The 19,554-nt window shown below is 40.2% G+C and overlaps 2 protein-coding genes across 5 annotated transcripts in view; one reads left to right on the forward strand and one right to left on the reverse strand.

The window, feature by feature from the left end:
- camsap3 (calmodulin regulated spectrin-associated protein family, member 3) overlaps positions 1-7,606 on the forward strand; it is a 32,287-nt gene extending 24,681 nt beyond the window's left edge. For all 3 annotated transcript variants that reach the window (XM_042504786.1, XM_042504788.1, XM_042504787.1), the window contains 7 exons: positions 88-2,209; positions 2,312-2,436; positions 2,701-2,993; positions 3,090-3,183; positions 4,229-4,341; positions 4,441-4,559; positions 5,285-7,606. In XM_042504786.1, coding sequence (XP_042360720.1) covers positions 88-2,209; positions 2,312-2,436; positions 2,701-2,993; positions 3,090-3,183; positions 4,229-4,341; positions 4,441-4,559; positions 5,285-5,584 — 3,166 coding nt within the window. In that variant the 3' untranslated portion in view covers positions 5,585-7,606. The remainder of the gene's footprint in view (positions 1-87; positions 2,210-2,311; positions 2,437-2,700; positions 2,994-3,089; positions 3,184-4,228; positions 4,342-4,440; positions 4,560-5,284) is intronic.
- Positions 7,607-7,940: 334 nt separating this feature from the next.
- Positions 7,941-17,503, reverse strand: nr5a5 (nuclear receptor subfamily 5, group A, member 5). 2 transcript variants are annotated; one of them, XM_042504803.1, is made up of 7 exons: positions 17,273-17,503; positions 16,007-16,122; positions 15,682-15,823; positions 14,623-15,380; positions 14,360-14,479; positions 14,081-14,228; positions 7,941-8,438 (listed from the first exon to the last, which is right to left on the reverse strand). In XM_042504803.1, the coding sequence occupies exons 1-7, from the start codon at positions 17,370-17,372 to the stop codon at positions 8,191-8,193; spliced, it is 1,632 nt and encodes a 543-aa protein (XP_042360737.1). In that variant the 5' UTR covers positions 17,373-17,503; the 3' UTR covers positions 7,941-8,190. The 2 variants fall into 2 exon arrangements, with proteins under 2 accessions (XP_042360737.1, XP_042360736.1); XM_042504802.1 differs by having other exon boundaries at positions 14,623-15,383.
- Positions 17,504-19,554: the final 2,051 nt, after the last annotated feature.

The following is a 19,554-nucleotide window of genomic DNA, read 5'->3' on the forward strand; positions in this document are numbered from 1 at the left end:
CAATACCATTTAAATACTGTCTTTCTAAGTTTTCGTTTGTTTGTTTGGGGGTTTTTTGTACTTAAACTTGCTTGTTTTTCCTCTCAGCCGCCCCTTGTCAGCTGTTTCCTTCAGCATTCCTTTTGGCTTGGACAGTGACGTAGACATTGTGATGGGCAACCCTGTGATAACCCGCTCCGTGAGCTCAGACCAACTCAACCCAGCAGGCCAAAACATGACGCGGGTGCCCTACACCCCTCCTGAAGACCTCAGCCATTTGCTGAGCAAACCCCCTGGCCCTAACGGTCCACAGAGAGCTTCTTGGGCCACTCAGACTCCAAGTATTCCAAGGTTGGCAGAGGAAAACGGCATTGCAGCAAGTGAAGCAGGGGAGCTGCCTACCATTGAAGAGGCTCTCCAAATTATCCACAACGAGAGCAAGATGGAGCCCCGTTTACACCCTGACGGTGCTCCTGATGGCTTCTACCTCCACTCCCCAGATGACCCTGCTAGCTCTAGACATAACAACCTAGCACCCATCAGCTGCTCTGCCCCTACACGCTCAGGAATGATGTACCGCCCCACGGGAGAGTCCAGGGAGCCCACTCGCATCAGAAACACCTCCGAATGTTCACGAGATGATGACTCGGTCTTGAGAGACGGCAGTGTGGACTCAGATGCGTCAGAGGACCTGCCTAAGGCCCAGTCCACTCCAACCACACCAGCTGCTGGTGCAAACTCTGTTAGAGGCAAAGAGGTGCCTGATAGTGGTGTGAAGATGACCAGCTTTGCAGAACGCAAAAAGAAGATTATGGATTCTCCCAAAGCCAGCGACCCGTCTTCTTCTTCTCCTCCTCAGATGACCACATGGGCACAAAAGTCTGAAGAAAGCCCCGGCAAGAGCCCACAACTCAATAATGAAATGTCTGAGCTGGGAACTCGGCTTGAAGAAAAGCGCAGGGCTATTGAAGCCCAGAAGAAACGCATTGAGGCCATTTTTGCAAAGCACCGGCAAAGATTAGGGAAGAGTGCCTTTCTGCAGTTAAAAAAGGAGCAGCGTGAGGATGAGGGGGAAGGAGGGGATGGCCAGGTCAGCACCTCATCCACTGAAGAAGAACTCTCTCGCTTGACGCTGGAAGAAAGACTAGCTCGAATGGAAGAGGAAGAGCAGCAGGACCAGGATGAACAGCACCCCTTAGTGGAGGATAAGGGTAACTTCAAAGGAGGACTTCCGCTCAACAAACAGGTCAGTCACTCCAAAGAAAAGGCAGGCGCTCCAGGAGAGAAGGGTTTGGGGACTCCCGGCGAGAAAACAGTAGCTCCACTAGGGGACTACAACAATGCTGTGTCCAAGCTGACTGCAGCTCTTAGCTCTCTGCAAAGTGACATGCAGCGGCTGACCGAGCAACAGAACCAGCTGATCCATAAGAAAGCTGCAGGTTCCAACAACAAATCCTGGGTTATTCCAGCAAGCCCTAAAACCTCCACCCCAGCTCCCCCTGCACGCCTGTCGCGGGAATCCACCAGAGATTTAAATTCAGCCTCCTCCTCTCCTTCTCCATCCCGCAAAATCACAAACTACACCACTCCTCCTAAATCTCCCAAAGTCCATCGCAGAGCCCAGTCTGTGCCCCCTAAAAGCCCCAAACACCACCAGCACAGTCGTCCCATGGACGTCAAGGTCCCAACCCTGTCGAGGGTTATCACCGCACCTCAAAGTGTGGACCGCATCCCCCACCTTCGTCGTGTAAATCCCTGGCAATCCCACGACCAGACTTTGTCCTCATTCTCCATCGGTGACTCTGACAGCCTAGATGAGCTGCGCTCATCTGGACCAACTCCTGTCCCCACACAGATACTGACCCCTGTACCAACTCCCACCCCAACTCCCCGTCCTGCCGCAGATGACGCACTGTCGGAGGTCGGCTCCAATGATGATCACAGTATATTTAGCATGGACCTTGAGGCCGGACCATTGCAGGGTCCTTTGGGTAAGAGGGAAGTGCTTGAAAACAGAGGCTGCAGCTCTGGTGCTCCATCAGAGTGCTCCTTTGAGAGTGACGTCCCTGCAGCAGTGCTGAATGGCAAACGCAGTAGCCTGATAGAGATCTCGCTGTCTGCTCTACGAGGAGACGGGGAGGAGGACGACCAAGTACCTGACGCTCTCTCGGACTCAATGAGTGACCGGACAGAGCCAGAGACGAAAGGAGGGGTCGGCTTCTTTTTCAAGGTAGGTGACTGATTTTTATTCAGTGCTGTATGGGCTTTCCTTCAAATGCTGTTTTTGCAAGGTCGCTGCATTCATGCTTTTTATTTCTGTCTTTATTATTAGGATGATAAGGAGCGAACGGAGGATGAGATGGCCCAGCGAAGAGCAGCTCTGTTGGAGAAACAGCAGAAGAGAGCAGAAGAGATGAAAAGACGCAAACTGGAGCAGGAAAAAGAAAAAGAATCAAAGTGAGAGCCTTTTTTAATTCAAATATCTGCATTCATAAGCAAATACAAGCTTAATACCATACATTAAGTTTGGAAGTTTTAAAAGTCAAGTCATGTTTTTGCAGCATTACCTGATAACGATAATCAAGATTTCTTGATTTATTGTGCTGTGTTTAGTTAATTGAACAAACTACTTGTCTGATACATCTGTCTTCTCATATTTTATGATTTGTTTTTCAATGTCGCACATTGAAAGTTTTGCACATCATCTTCCTGTACTTCTAGCAAGCCTCAGTGGATGATCATTGAGGGCTGGGGGAATAAGAGCGAGGACAGACCCCAGACCCCGGGCACCCCTCCAGCATCACGCACCCCACCGGTAGAGGGGACTCCCCAGCGTAGAGGAGACTTCACTCGGCAGGAGTATGAGAGGAGACAGCAGCTAAAGATCATGGAAGACTTGGACAAGGTGCTGAGGCAGAAACCCACCACAGTTCGCGGTGTCAAGAAGCAGAGACCCAAGACTGTGTTCAGAGATGACTCCGTCCTCTCTAATAGCCCTGCCAAGGGTTTCATGGGTAAAGAGTTGTGATGTTTAACTACCCTGGTCATAAGCCCTCACCCTTTCCTTGAATGTATTTAGTTTTTCATTCTCCTTTTTTGTCTTTTTCTAGGCACCAGGCTGAACAAGGTGTACTCCCACTCAACGATGAACCTGTCCTCCGTGGCTAATGATTCTGGAGGCTTGACTGTCAGGAAATCCCCCAGGTAACACAGTGCGCAGTGATGATGGCTTGTATTTTCCTAATGAATGCTTGGAAGTGGCTGATAATTCAGCCTAAAACAGTGTTCTGATTATTTCAAGTCCAAAAGAAGTTAAAATAAAATGTATTTTATGCCATGTTAGCAAATTTCTTATAATAAAGTAGTGGTGTGTTTCCCACACACAGACTAAAATTGGACAGGGCCCCAGGTATATTTTTGTGACACATTTCAGCATTTTTTATTCTTTTTCCTTTAACTGTCCAATAAAATAATATCATCCGCAGTTGATTAACTAGTGAACAATCTCTTGCTATAACCACTACTGTACCAGTTAATTCTGTTGTCAAGGTGGATGTGTCCTGAAGTACTGGTGTTAGCACTTCCCTGCTGTTAAAATGATGATTTCTGCAGAGCCCTCCTCCATGGTTGGCTTAGATTTAGGTTAGGGGAAATGCATATTGACAGGAAAACATTTTTTAACCAACACTGGCTTGTGATGTGCGACAATAGTTTGAGTGTTTGGTCTGGGGGGTTTTTATGTGAGCTGCAGGAAATTTTGGCCAGAAGACACACTTATAAGCTATTAAAAATGTTATAAAGGACATATTATATACAGTATAAATGATCTGATAATAATAAATGATAAAATAGGCATCCAATACTTTCTGAACCTTTTGACTTTTCTTTCCCTCTCCCAGCTTTTCTCCTGGAGTTTTAATTCTCCAGATTTTTTTCTGTTTATGATTATGTATAATTCAGTAAAGTAAAATTAACACAGATTAACTTTCTGTATTTGTTGATATCCTTACATTACTATTGATATTTTTTGAAAAATTAGCTTGTAAATATTTTCTGCCAGCAGCACTTGCCTCCTATCAAATATTGTCATTGTATTGACATCAAAGTTATTCTATGTGTGTCTTTTTTGTGTAATATGTAGTGGCTGTTATCAGTGTTATCTGGGGCAAAGGTACATGTGACAAACATACAGCTTCAAGGTCTACACTGGCTTTCCCCACTGAACTCTTTATTTTTTGACTTCATCTAGCCGTTCACACTCTCCATCCCGGCTAATGTCACCAGGACGTGCTCAAAACAGAGAGAAAGACTGGGAGAATGGCTCAACTATTTCCTCTCCCGCCTCAATCCCAGAATACACGGGTCAGTGATATGTACCATACTAAACTAGATTAGGAAAAATAAATACAGAATGTATTGTTTTGTTGGCCTAATGGTATTTGGAAATGTTGCATCTTGCAGGACCAAAGCTGTACAAGGAGCCTAGCTTTAAGTCCAACAAGTTCATCATTCATAATGCTATCACCCGCTGCTGCCTGGCTGGGAAGGTCAATGAACCACAGAAAAACAAGATTGTAGAGGTAAGCCTTCCAGCTGTGTCAGAGTCCAGCAAAGAGGTCCACCCTAACTAGGCTATAAGTGACTGGGGTCTCTGCTGTCAGCTGCACTCACCTTTTGTTTTAGCTGCATTTCCACCAAACATTTTCAATAAAGCACACTTAGAACCGTTCATAACCTGTACAGACATGAACCTAGACTGTAGGTCTGTTTTGCATTTCCACAGCAGACAGTACTCTAAATGTCTGCAGGGTTGTTACCAGATAATGCGAGGTTACACGACATTTTCAGAACAAACAAGAACAGTCTGTGTTGAAAGCAGGGCTGTAGAGCTGCCTGAGCTCCCAGGAATGACACCACCACTTTTTTAAAAATATTTTACCTAGTAAAAGTGAAAAGGCAGAAAACCACCCTTTGATTTTAAATTGATGGTTTACTAATATATGTAAACTTGCCGCCGTACAAACAGTGGTTACAGTCCAGAGTGTCGATTCCCTGTTGACCAATCAACAGACTGCAGTGTCGCTAGCTCCACTCTTCGGTATGGGATCAGCGCTCCAGATACCTCAACAAAGAAGTGATGATAAAACGGGACAGAATGGAATAGTTCTTTCGGTACCATCAACAAATTTTGACAATTAAAAAACAAAATTAACGGCTTTAATGTGTAACACACTGAACTGAACTGGACTGCTTGGTGGAGATGAGGTTTATGACTTGCACTTTTTCTGCCCCCCCCCCCCCTCAGGAAATGGAGGCGAGCACGGCCAACCACTTCCTCATCCTCTTCAGAGATACCAGCTGCCAGTTCAGAGCAGTTTACACCATGAACCCTGAAACCGAGGAGATGGTACGGCTCACTGGCATCGGCCCCCGGATCATCACACCTGAGATGGTTGAGTCCATTTACAAGTACAGCTCTGACCGCAAGCAGTTCACTGTCATCCCGTCCAAAACTATGTCAATGAGTGTTGACGCCTTCACCATCCCAGGTCACTTTTGGCAAAAGCGCCCAGGAACTCCCAAGAAGCTTGGCACCCCCAAATAAAGTCAGGTACATGAGTAGAGATGTTACCATTCAGGGAACCAACTCCCAACTTGACTCCCAATGTCCTCGATTTTGGCCAGTGAGGCACTTGAGATTGTGCATTAAACTAGCAGTGGACAGCTTGACTGATTAGGCTTTTGGCCAGCTATCGACCTGGACACCGAGAACAATCAACTCTTCACGCCAAGAGAAAGGGCCAATCACTCACTCATTCAGCCAATGTATTTACAATAGTTTCTCTCTTGAGGGCTTCTGATTGGCTCTGCCTCGTCTACTAGATTGTAAAATGTAACGCGACTGATTCTGTTGGGATGAAGAATTCTCTTGCCCCCTTACCCTGCCTCCTCATGCCTTGCCTTACCCTGCCCCCTGGAGTCATTTTCGCAACTCTTAGATAAGAAACGAGGGGACAACCACACTGCCTTCGCCCTCACTACAGTATTTTGGGCCAGAGTAGTTCCCGCCCCTCTCAGTTCTGCTTGCTTTTCCTTTTGCTGCCTTTTCTCCTTTTCTTCCAGGGCTCACTCTCTCTGCGGTCTGCTGAGACGAGTGGCTCAGCTCTCAGTTCTGATAGATCTTCGCTGAAAATGAATAGCAGGTACACGCTGCTCTCGTATGAATGTAGGGCACACACTAACCACTCATTCCATTCGAGGGTGTTTTCTGGTGGTTCCTCTGTGGGCTGCACTGGTGGTGGCTGCCATGGTCGTTAATGCACACCTAGACATCACCCGTGCCCCCACAGTTTGCATTCCACTCCATTCCTTCAGCTGTAGACATCTGGATGTTTTTTTTATACTATTTTGACATGTTTTTGCTGGACAAATCATTTCAGCCTTTCAGAGCTGAAAGAAGAATGAAATTCATGTGACCTTTTTCCCCTCTTCACTTGCTTTTTCATTTTCGATATGTGATGAATTGAAATGTTTTCCGAGCGAATCTTGAAAAATACTGGAAACATGAAGGAGGGCTTTACCACGTCTATTATTTGGATGCAGCTCTGTGTGAAAATGATAATCAGTGCTGATTTACTATATACTGAATGCTGATTACTTTGATTTTTTTGACAATGATTTGTAAAAAAAAGTAAGTTGACCTTTGTAAGCTACGAATAAGCTAGCCTGCTGCTTAAGCATTAGTGAGAAGTATGTTTGAGATGAGAATGAGTGTATGAGAATGAAAAGAAATTGTCAAACAACTGAAAAATGCTGAAACCTTTTGTCTAAGGATTAATAAATCCTTTAGGTCACTGGGAGTCTGTTTCCTATTATCCCTGTTTGTGTGCTGCTGCATATAAACATTAGATTTCTTAATGAAGGATCATCCTGGACTGTAACAGCCCTAATCTTCTCCACACAGAGTCTCCTTCATGTATAACTGGGGGAATGTAGAACACCAATGTACAACACTTTTTTGCCGGTGTGTCCATGCTGTTAGGAAAAACACTTGACCCTGCAGTTGCTTGTGATCAGGTCACCACAAAACCTGTAGGAAATTGGCCTTCTTCCCTTCCTTTGCAGTCTTTAGCACTACAGCAGCTGCCATGGTGCAGCTGTCTACTTTAAACCACTGACTGCCTCCAACAAATGTCGTTTGAATGAGATTCCGATACAGATATGAAAAAAAGGTTGAGAGCAAGATTTACGAAGAAAAAAAAGATTGATTAAAAGTGTGAGTGCATTTGGAATTAATGGATGTTTGTATTTATGTGTTAGTATGTGGTAGTTAAACACTATATTTTGATTCTGTGCAATTCTCCCCTAGAACTCCCCACGTCACCCAGAGGTGTATTTATTTGGTCTGCATTAGATGGTGCATTTGATGTTTAGTTTTAGGTTCTACTTATGTCTTATTTTTTGGTTAAGGTGGTAAGTCTCTCATTTCATAGAAGCTGTCATAACGTTTATGTTGTTTTCTTTTTCTTCTGTTATCAAATTTGTGCCAGCACATCATGTATGATCATTTCATAAATTGACTATCCTTGGCAACTGGACCAGATGAATAAAAATACTTTTAAAATCATCTTCACCCACGTTTTTTCGTTCCCATGTTTCTTTTCACATTTGCATGGTTTATAAGAATTTTAAATGGGTGAGGTTGATATAATTTGATCATTGATACATTTTTGCAACTTAGTCAGAGTAGAGGCAAAAGCTGTCTGAATTAGTGAAGATGCAGAAAACAACTTTTTTGGCAGATACTGAAAAAGCAATACTGGGTTAAAATGTTGATACACACTTGTGTTAAAGGAGCAGTGTGTAAGATTCAATGGCATCAAGTAGACACCTTTATTTCAGTTTAGGGTATTAAGCACACACATATCCAGAAACCACTTTTATTTATTCAATGATGCATTTTTTATCTGTTTTTACAGTTAAGTTCTTCTTGCCTGCTAAAAACATCATGGTAGTGCTTGGATCTCAAATCTCTCCAACAATACTGACAGAAACAAATATTTAGTGAGCATTTGGCCATGGAAATACTGTTAATAATGGGCATTTGAACAAAGTACACTAAATATTCCCGTTCAGCGCTGATGTTAAAGATGCTTGTTCACTACTTGCTCCACAGCAGCGAACGCCAGAACTGAGAACTGCAGTATCTCCTCAGCTGTGCTTGGTGTGCAGCATCTCTGTGAGTAGAGAGTTGCAAGGCAAATCTCCCAGAAGATGGCGCTGGTACAAATACTCTTCAACCTGCAAGCTGATGCTGCGTACTTCAGGGAGCCGCAGCAGAAGCTGGCCGAACTTGTCTGAGTGTCTAGGGTGACTGTTTTGGGTGTGCTCCATCAGGGCCCTGTTGACCCTCTCTTGTGTCTGCTCCACCTGCCTGCGGCTCTGCACTGACTTCACATCTACAGCAGAAAGGAGGTAAAGGCACATTTGTCATTAATAAAATGACTTCTTGACATATTTTTGTTAACAAGCATTATTGAGATGCGTTCATATTTTTGAAGACATACTATACAATGACACTTATATATTTTGAATGACATACTATGCTATAGCATTTCTTTATTGAGTTGGACGACATGCTATAGTAGAATGTTTTTATGCTATTTTTGGCAATATACTCTAGAATGACTTTTTTATTATTTTTATTTTGGATGGCATATTGTACTCCATTTTCATGCTATTTTTTTTCATTATGACTTTTTTGGATGACATGCTATAATATGACATTTTTATGCTATTTTGAACAATGTATTTTAGTATGACTTTTTTATGCTATTTTAATTTACATGCTCTAGTATAACTGTTTTAGACCATTCTGGACGACATGCTGTAGTATGACTTTTTATGGTAATTTGAACAATATACTTTAGTATGGCTTTTTAATTCTATTTTGAACAACGTGCTCTAGTATAACTTTTTTAGTTTTTAGACCATTCTGGACCACATGCTATAGTCTGACATTTTTATGCTATTTTAGTTGACATACCAAAGGATGACTTTTTTATGCTATTTTGGACAACATGCTATAGTATGACTTTTTATGCCGTTTTGGACGACATGCTAAAGTATGATATTTTTATGCCACTTTGGACGACATACTTTAGTATAACTTTTTTATGCTATTTCAGATGACATGCTATACTATGACATTTTTATGCTATTTTAGTTGACATACCAAAACATGACTTTTTTATGCTATTTTGGACAACATGCTATATAATGACTTTTTTTTGCTATTTTGGACAACATACTTCAGTATGACTTTTTAATGCTATTTTGATCTGCATGCTCTAGTATAACTGTTTTAGACCATTTTGGACAACATGCTATAGTATGATTTTTTTAATGCTATCTTGGATGACATGCTATATAGTATGACTTTTTTGCTGTCTTGGACGGGATGCTATAGTATAAGTTTTTAATGCTGTTCTGGACGAAGTACTATAGACTTTTTCATGTTATTTTCAACAACAAGCTACAGTATGACATTTTTATGCTAATTTGAACGACATGCTATACTATGACGTTTTCATGCTATTTTAGACGACATGCTATTTTGAATAACGTACTTTAGTATGGCTTTTTAATTCTATTTTGAACAAGGTGCTCTAGTATAACTTTTTTAGACCATTCTGGACGACATGCTATAGTCTGACTTTTTTATGCTATCTTGAACGACATGCTATAGTATAACTTTTTATGGTATATTGGACGACATGCAATAATATGACATTTTTATGCTGTTTTTGACAGCATGCTATTGTATGACTTTTTTATTCTATTTTGGATGAGATGCTATAGTATGCAATTTTTTGCTGTTTTGGATGAAATGCTATAGTATGACTTTTTAATGTTATTTTCAACAACAAGCTATAGAATGACTTTTTTATGCTTTTTTGGAAGACATGCGCTATTGTGAATTTTTTCATATTGAATGAATTACTATAGTAGTGTTATTGTTTCATTTTGGAGGACATACTGTATAATGACTTTTTTGTCCTATTTTGGATGACATGCTATAGTATGACATTTTTATGCTATCTTGGATGACAAACCAAAGCATGACTATTATTATATTATATCATTATACAATATCATTTTTTAAGCTATTTTGGACGACATGTTTTAGTATGACTTTTTTATGCTATTTATAATAACATTCTATTGTATAACTTTTTTAATGCTATTTTGGACGACAAACTATAGTACGACTTTTTTAGGCCATTGTGGACGATATGTTATAGTATGACTTATTTTTACTACTTTTTTAAGCTATTTTGGACAACATGCAATAATGTGATTTTTTTTTTTTTTTTTTTTGCTATTTTAGTCAACATGCTATGGCATAACATTTTTATGCTCTTTTGGACAACATGCTATAGTATGACTTTTTTATGCTGTTTTGAAAGACATGTTATACTATGACTTTTTTGTGCTATTTTGGACGAAATACAATAGCATGACTTCTTTAGGCCATTCTGTGGGACATGCTATAGTATGACATATTTATGCTTTTTTGGACAACATACTGTAGTATGACTTTTTATGCTATTTTGGACAACATGCTTTAAAATGACTTTTTTTAGACCATTCTGGAAGACATTCTACAGAATAACTTTTTTATGCTATTTTGGACAACATACCATAGCACATATTATATTAGGACTTTTTGTTTTTGGTTGTCAACTTCAGAAAAATGCCCCCACCGCCCCCATCAGCCTCTGTGACCTCCCAATTTCCAGTGTGGAGTCTTTTCCCCCTCAGGGACCATCATCTCCCAGGACCTCAACTGGAAGCTGAACATCAGCTCCCTCATCAGGAAAGCCCAGCAGAGGATGTACTTTCTGTGGCAGCTGAAGAAATTCAACCTGCATAAGACAATGATGGTGTACTTCTACACCGCCATCATTGAGTCCATCATCACCTCCTTCATCAAAGTCTGGTACACTGCAGCCACAGTGAGGGACAAGAACAGGCTGCAGCAGATGGTGATTGACTGCAATCTTCCATCTCTCCAAGACTTGTACAACTCCAGGGTCCTGAGGTGTGCGGGTAAAACTTTGGCCGACTCCTCTCACCCCTGACACAGACTTTTTAAGACCCTCCCCTTCTGGCAAGAGGCTGCGTTCAGGAACAAAACCTCAGGCCTCAAGAACAGTTTGTTCCCCTCTGCTGTCAACATCATGAACAGTACACCCCATCCCCTCCCCGACACCCCACATGACACAGTCTCTCGTCCAGCCTCAGAATCTGAAATCATTACAATAAAATGGCTAAATCAGGTTTTTATGTGTTACATTAACAAACACTGGACTGGATTTTCTCTGTTTACATCGCATGCTGTAGGTTCATTTATTTGGACTGAAAATATTTCCACTGCAAAGTTAATTCTTCCATTGTACCTTTTGTACATACATTTTGTGTTCTTTGTAGTCTATGTTTTTCATTTTAGATTTCCTTTTGTATTGCTTCTATATTTTTACGTTAAGTCTTCTATTTAAATTCACAATTTTTATTCATTCTTTATGTTAATTGTTTCTGCACCAAACACCAAGTCAAAATCCTTGTATATGTAAATGTACTTGGCAATAAAAACAATTTCTGATGCAATACAATTCTGAGTCTGATTATCGAATTTTGGACAATAAACCATGTTATGATTTTTTCATCATATTTTGGACAACATATTACAAAAATGACTTTTTTTTTTTTATTATATCTTGGTTGAGGTACTAGTGCATTATGAGGTTTTCATGATTATTTGGAGAACATACTATATTATATATATATGAACTTATTAATCATGTTTTGGACACGGAACGAAACTTTGACTTTTTTTGTGCTATTTTTTGACATGCCATATTGTGACATAAACATGTCATTTTAGGTTATTTTTTTTAACATGCTATTTTATGGTGTTTTTGGCTGCTTTGGGAACATCCTATACTATCTCAGCATGCTAATTAAAGTGGTTTCATATGATTTTCAGCTATTTTTTGGTCATGGGCTTTTTGAAATTTGTTCATTTTTTCAACATGCGATTTTGTGGTGTTCTCTGCCGTTTTTGCAAAATCCTTTACTATGGCATGCCTCAACATGCTATTTCACGTATTTGAAACTAATTTTTGGCAGTTTTTTGGACATGTCATTTTTTGACATTTTTGCCATACTATAGTATAGGATTTTTGTTCATTTTTACGACATGCTATTTTCTGGTGTTCTCTGCTGTTTTTACAAAATCCTTTGCTATGGCGTGTTTTGGCATGCTATTTAACGTGTTTTAAATTGTTTTTCAGCAGTCTTTTGGAAATGTCATTTTTTGACATTTTTGCCATACTATAGTATAGGACTTTTGTTCATTTTTTCAACATGCTATTTTCTGGTGTTCTCTGCCGTTTTTGCAAAATCCTTTGCTATGGCGTGCCTCAACATGCTATTTCACGTCTTTTAAACTCATTTTTGGCAGTTTTTTGGACATGTCATTTTTTGACATTTTTGCCATACTATAGTATAGGATTTTTGTTCATTTTTTCGACATGCTATTTTCTGGTGTTTTCTGCTGTTTTTGCAAAATCCTTTGCTATGGCGTGTCTTGGCATGCTATTTAATGTGTTTTGAACTAATTTTTGGCAGTTTTTTGGACATGTCATTTTTTGACATTTTTGCCATACTATAGTATAGGAGTTTGCCATCCAAAATATGATGACGTTATAGTATAGCATGCTGTCCAAAATGTAACCAAAAAACAAAACAAACTATAGCTTTTCGTCCCAAATACGATTAAAAAAAAGTCATACTATCGTATGTCATCGGAAATAGGATAAATAAAAGTCAAACTATAGTATGTGTTTCATACTAAAGCATGTTTTCCAAAATATGCTTTCTTGATGATGGAGCGGATATTCTGTTCCTATTTGAGGTCCTGGGTGATAATGGTCTCCAGGAGGTGAAAAACTCCACAGTGGAAACTGGGGAGTCATAGAGGCTGTTGAGGTTGGCAGCAGCGACCTTTCTTAAATTCACAACCATCTCCACCAAAACCAAACCATAGCATAGAATTGAGCAATAAAGGCCAAAAACAGCATAGCACAGCGTGTCAAAGAATCCCCTGAAGATTCTGTACTATAGTATGGCAAAAATGTCAAAAAATGACATGTCCAAAAAGTAGCTGAATACCACAATGAACCACATAAAATACCATGCAAAGACACACCATAGCATAGGATGTTGCAAAAATGTCCCAAAACACCACAAAGTAGCATTTTGAAAAAATGAACAAAAATAGTACTATTTACTATCGTACCATTTTATGGTGTTTTTTGCCATTTTTGCAAAATCCTTTGCTATGGCGTTTCTCGGCATGCTGTTTAGTGTGTTTTAAATTGGTTTTCAGCAATTTTTTGGACATGTCATTTTTTGGCATTTTTGTTAATTTTTTCAACATGCCATTTCATTGTGTTTTTTGCCGTTTTTGCAAAATCCTTTGCTATGGCATGTCTGGGCATGCTATTTTATGTGCTTTAAACTGGTTTTTCGTAGTTTTTTGAACATGTCATGTTTTTGACCTTTTTGCCATACTATAGTATGGCATTTTTTTATCATAGTTTGTAACACATACTATAGTTTGACTTTTTTTTTCTTCATATTTTCAAAGACATACTATAGTAGGACTTTTTTTTATCATATTTAGGACGACATGCTATAGTTTGTTTTTTTTGTCACATTTTGGACAGCATGCTATACTATGACTTCATCATATCTTCGATGGTCAACTATGCTATGACTTTTTTTTTATCACATTATGGACAACATAGTATATATACATACTATACATATACATATACTGTTGGCTTGTCTCCCTTGTCCCTTCCAAAAAAAGGACAACAATGGACCCATGGTACGACAGGGAGGAGTGGAAGAGGTCAAAATGAAAAGAAAAATGTACAAAGGAAAGGTCATAAAGTTCATCAAAAAGGTACATTGGATTTGTATCTGCTTAAAAGTGTCAAATCAAACAAGAAATTTAAAAGGAAAAGCTCACCAGGGTTGAATAGCACCAAGTATTTAAGGCAGACAAACTCATGTCTGTCCAACTGAAATGCCTTCAGTTTGGAAACCAAGTCCTGGGTCCTTGATACCAGGCTGCTCAGTGTTACGCCTGCCTGTGAGATGATGGTCGATACATCAATCTGTGCCAGAAAGAAAGAAAGTTGGTGTTCAGAATGAAAGTTTCTGTGCATCCCTACGTGACACATAATGTTCCATCCAAAGACATTTTTGATGGTCATAAAAATTCTGCACTTTGTGTTGTTAACATTACTTGTTGTCCCGTCACCAGATATATGCAACCCTCTTTGCCGTAGGCCACCTGTCTGCAAAGGTGATCCAGGACCAGCAGCTCACTCCAACAGCTCTGCAGCAGCACCATCTGGTCCTCCACCTGTGGGAGGCATAAAAAAAGATCAAATGTAGCTGTAAATTAAAAGCTATAACCTTCAACCTCCAGTTAGGAGTCTGGTCACACAGCTAACCTCTACAACTGCAAAAGGGTTTGTATAAATTTATAAGTTCGTGATTCATCACCTTGAGCTCCTTGAAGAGTGAACTGTTCCTTGCCCACTCTACAAGCCCAAACAGAGTCTGGTCAGCCATTTTGCACATGATGCTGAATGTATTTAGACGGTCATGTTTGCCTCGGTTGGCCTGTTCCCTCTGCAGACTGGAGAGGACCTTAGCACACAGCTGGCTCTCATCTGGCTCCCCCTCCAGAAGATGGCTTAGGAAGTTGGTTGCAGTAGGGGTTGATGAGGGGGTGTCTTGGGTTTGGATTGGAGTCTGGGGTGGATGAGGGTTGCTTGAGCTTGGCGTTGAGCAGGGGGATGATGCTGGTGTGCTTCGTGGTGTGAATGAAGTGTTTTGAGTTTGGTGCACTGTATAATTTGCAGGGGCTGGGCTGTAGCTAAAAGGCATCTCTTCTTTCTCCTGCAGGTATCCAGGCAAGGTGCGATGGTACAGTCCAGGGTATGGCAGTGGTAGAGGGGTAAGCACCCTGTCTGTGTTCATAGTGCAATCCAGAGGCATGGGCTCACCCGACTGCCCCATGCCAGAGGGGTACATATGGGACTGATGAAAAGCATCAGAAGACAATGGAGCACTTGTGTGACTACTGATTATGTGCGGGTCATTTGGAGCTGTGGGCCGGTGTGTTTGAGTAGTTTCTGTCTTAATCCTGTAGGGAGCAGTGTTCGGCTGGTGATACGCCCTCTGCTGTTTCATTTGCCTGTCCCGCCGGTATAGTGGGCCAAATTTATTTCTGCCACCTCTCATACGATCTGCTCTTACTGCTGTTGACACAACATGAAACAAATGATTGAGGTTTCACAACATGATCTGAGACACTGTCAAAGATGAGTACATTGATTAAACTGATAATATGCCAACTTCATTTTGAGGAGTCTCATACAAAGTCGTGATTTATAATCTGGGTCATTACAGCAATGCTTTATGACTTTTTTGATAAGTCATATGGGAGAAATGAGCTTGCATGTCAGTGCAGCACAAAGCGTGTTGCAATAGAGCAAAAGGCAAGTGTAAAGGCATGAGAGCATGTGTGTCTCTGTGTGTGCGGGCTATTTACTGTACCTTCTCTTTTCATGCCCACTGCCAGACATTTTTGGAAGCGGCAAAATGGACAACGTTTCCTCTGTGAAAGGTTCACGGGGCAGCTCTGTTGTTCTGCACAGGTGTAATGCTTGTTGTTCTGTACTGAGCGTTTAAAGAAGCCCTACAGAGAGAAAAAGAAACTGTTGCCCTTCCTCTGACAACCTAAAATATGCATCATATCAGCTGTAAGTTCTATAGTAGTTGTCTATTGCTATTTAGTCTGTACTACAACACCAAATTATCTCATCTTGCTGTGAGGGAATACAGTCTTTTCCATGGACTCTCCAAATCTCTTACCCCTTACCTTGCAACTTTCACAAGTGAGGAGTCCATAGTGGTATCCTGACACTTTGTCTCCACAGACGGGACAGCTCTCCTTTGACTCTGGTCTGCCGTCTGGCTCTGACTTAAATTCCTGCGCTGGAGAATGACACCACAATTAACAATGAATGTCAGTGTGACACAAATGTACAATCCTGAAGATGGCCAATGTGGTACAAGGTGAGATACGTGCTAGTTGTTAAATAGGGATTTTTATGGTGATGCGCTAAGGTAACGAAGGCACATACATGCTGCAAAGAGCAATTCCTGCTCCAACCTTCTTTCCTGTTCTCATTTTCTCTTTTCTTCTTGGCTTTTATTAAAATAGAGAGATGAACAAGTTGAGTGGACCTCCCATTGGGCTGGGTTTCTTTTTATTGAGAATGATTAGTGCATTTTGAAGTGAAATCAGGTAATATCTTAAATGGACAATTCACCCCAAAATCAAAATACATATTTACATAATACATAACTTCTCACAACAATATCTGTGGATTTGAGTTTTTCAAATGCATTTTTTGGGGGGGTCTTCGGGCACCAAAAGTAGATTGCAATCTTGTTCCATTATATTGGAGAGAGGGCAGACATCTCTAAGGTCGATGTCTCTAACACTTTGCAACTCATGCAAAAACAATCCAGATTGATAAATAGCACCAGGGGTAACAGGAAAAATGTGTATTTTTATTTTGGGGTGAACTGTAGCTTTAAATTAGCCACAAAGAAGACCCTGCATTGATAATATACCTGGAATAACAACAGAAATGCTGTCAGATTTGAGTCAATATTTTGCAGAATACTTAGCGGTTAAGTGCTGCTGACTTAAGTGTGTCATCTAATGAGGTTTATTGCTCAGCTGTTGAGAGAATAGCGAGCAGTTCAGGACTATCCCTCTGTTACAGACACTCTCTTATCGCTCAGCTTGATTTGCTTGGCTAGGATCACATATGACCCTTACATAATTCCCAGAAATCACTGGTTATGACTTCCACAGGAACCAGTCTTCCAAACAAAAATCTGAAGCAAAACGGTGAACCACTTTCATGCCTTTTCTTCTATTTATGTAGATTTCCACAGGACAATATCAGAGAAATATCTGCACCACTTCATAACATCAATTTCCAGACAATGCTGTACTTTCACTTTAAAACAAGACATTTGAAACACCGATGACTTCATAACACTGTACAAATTCAAACAATGTTTTCTGAAAGTTGTCAACAAGGGATCTATCTGCCTAGCTTATACTCACATGTTGATGACCCTTCTAAAGTTAATAGCTCCTCTGAGTAGTTGCCAGGGTGGTGGAAAAGTGGCTGTGGCTGCTGTGGGTGATAATCTGGTAGGTCCATTTTGGCTGATGGGATGTGAGCTCAGCCCAGTTTGATCTTCATTGTTGCAGAGACCAGACGAACACCCGCAGAAGAGCCACAGAAAGGCCGGCTGGCAGGAAAAACAGCCCCGTTGGACTGATGGTTGTTTGAGGCCCACAAGTGGACTTCGATCTGCAGTCAGTGTCATAAAACCTCTCCTGACTGGCACTCCTACCCAGTCAGTCAGTCAGTCAGTCAGCAAGCCAGACAGCCAACCAGCACCTTCATGGGGGACAGTCAGAAATCCACCTGCTGCAATGTTACTGTCTCCAGTATCACTGAGCCGTCCTGGAGCTCAGCTGAAAAGATGAGAGTCCACTGAGGAGCGTTGTTAATCACAGTCAAAACTACAGCCTTTCAGATTGCATGTTAACACCTGCATTATTAGGGTTAATATAATGTATTGTAGCACTGTGATTTATGCAGTGGTGTAGGAAGTACACAGGTCCTTTCATTAAGTACAAGAACCAATAAAACAATGTAAAAATACTCTATATTATGAGCGAAAGTGCTTGATTAAAACATCTCACTTAAGTGATAGTACAGAGGTACTTAAGGTATCAAAAGTAAAGGTACTTCTGTGACAAAAAACTGACCCCTTTGAGTGATATATGGCATTATTATACTGACTGAGATGGGGGTGGTTTTAATTACTTTATAAAGTTTACATATACAGTCAAGTGGCTCACAAACATGGGGTCTGAAAAGATATGGTAAATTAGACAAAATATTGTTATTTATGCTAATACAGTAATTCAAATAAAAACATCTTATTGTACCATGCAACAACTGACCGACATCTGAAATGTACCTTAAGGGGCCTCAGTTGCATACTTCTTTAAAGTAAGGGGTCACAGGCCAAAAAGTTTGAAATACGCTGGTTCAGTCTTAAGCAATATATTATATTTCAGAGGAGCACCGTGTTTTTATTATTATGGTAAACATTAATATTTTAATTTGAAATGTAGAGAAGTACAGGCATAAAGTAGTAAAAAAAAAAAATACTCTAATAAAGTACACATTTCTCAAAACTGCATTCACTCACAGTCCTGGAATTAATGTACTTTTTTAGTTACCACTGAATTTATCAGCACTTCATTCTCAAGTCAAACATAATTTATCAATGTTAAAGGGGAACTAAGCTATGTTATACTAAGTCATTCCTGTGATTTCAGAGTGCCCAAAAGAATAGTAAACATTAACAACTCTCTCCAAAATCAAAAAACTAGAGTGCTAAAATTCAAATTTGCGATGTAGTCTAGTCCGGATCTGCTCCACAGACACTGAATTGATAAAAGATGTTCAAGATGACACTGAGAGCACAAAGGGAAATTTCTGAGTGTATGGGTGCACTGTCTGTCATAACTGACAACACTACAATAGATTAAAGCTCATTTGGTTAAAAAAAAAAAAAAGTACAATATTCTTTGGGTCCACTTGTTGAAATCACAAGTTTGAGACCTCTCTGGTTTCTGGTTTTGAGAGGAAGTACTTCATGTTAACAAATACTGACTGAACTTTCCAAGCCCATGGAAATATCACATTGGAGATCTTAATTTAGGTGGTGTTTCCCTTTAATTATGCATTCGATGAAAGGGCTGGGTAACATTTTATTAGTAACATCTATACAGCTAATTAGTTCCAAATGTAACTGTTTTGCATCATTCTGTAGATGTTTAAATGCTGTTGAGATGTTACAAATACTTGTTCACTATTTGTTGTTGCTGTCTGAATGAAGTATCACCAGGAGCAGTAAAATCAGAACGTTCTGTTTTATTCAGTATAAGACAATATTTGCCATTGTGTCAAATCACGAACATGCAGACAATGATTGTTGACATAGCTCAACAGAGCAGCAACAGAGCAGATGAAGGGTGGATGTGCATGAATTTTGCACATTCATCAATAAAATAGTCCTCCTGCAGTTTTCACTAGTCACCTAGTTTTCCTAGTTTTCTCAAAAATATTTAACAATAGTATCATATGTCACTGAAAAGCTCGAGGCGCCAGATAGTATATGAAATCCTGAAAGTATTTTTGAGTTTAGTACTGCCACCTGATGGTATTTTATGAAAACAAGGAGTGAGACAAACTGTGTTTTTAAAGTCTTAATCCACTGTTTTTCAGGATGGGTCCAAAGACGAGGCCTTTCATACCAAAA

This window comes from Plectropomus leopardus, chromosome 17, assembly GCF_008729295.1.
Source record: "Plectropomus leopardus isolate mb chromosome 17, YSFRI_Pleo_2.0, whole genome shotgun sequence".
Taxonomy (NCBI): domain Eukaryota; kingdom Metazoa; phylum Chordata; class Actinopteri; order Perciformes; family Serranidae; genus Plectropomus; species Plectropomus leopardus.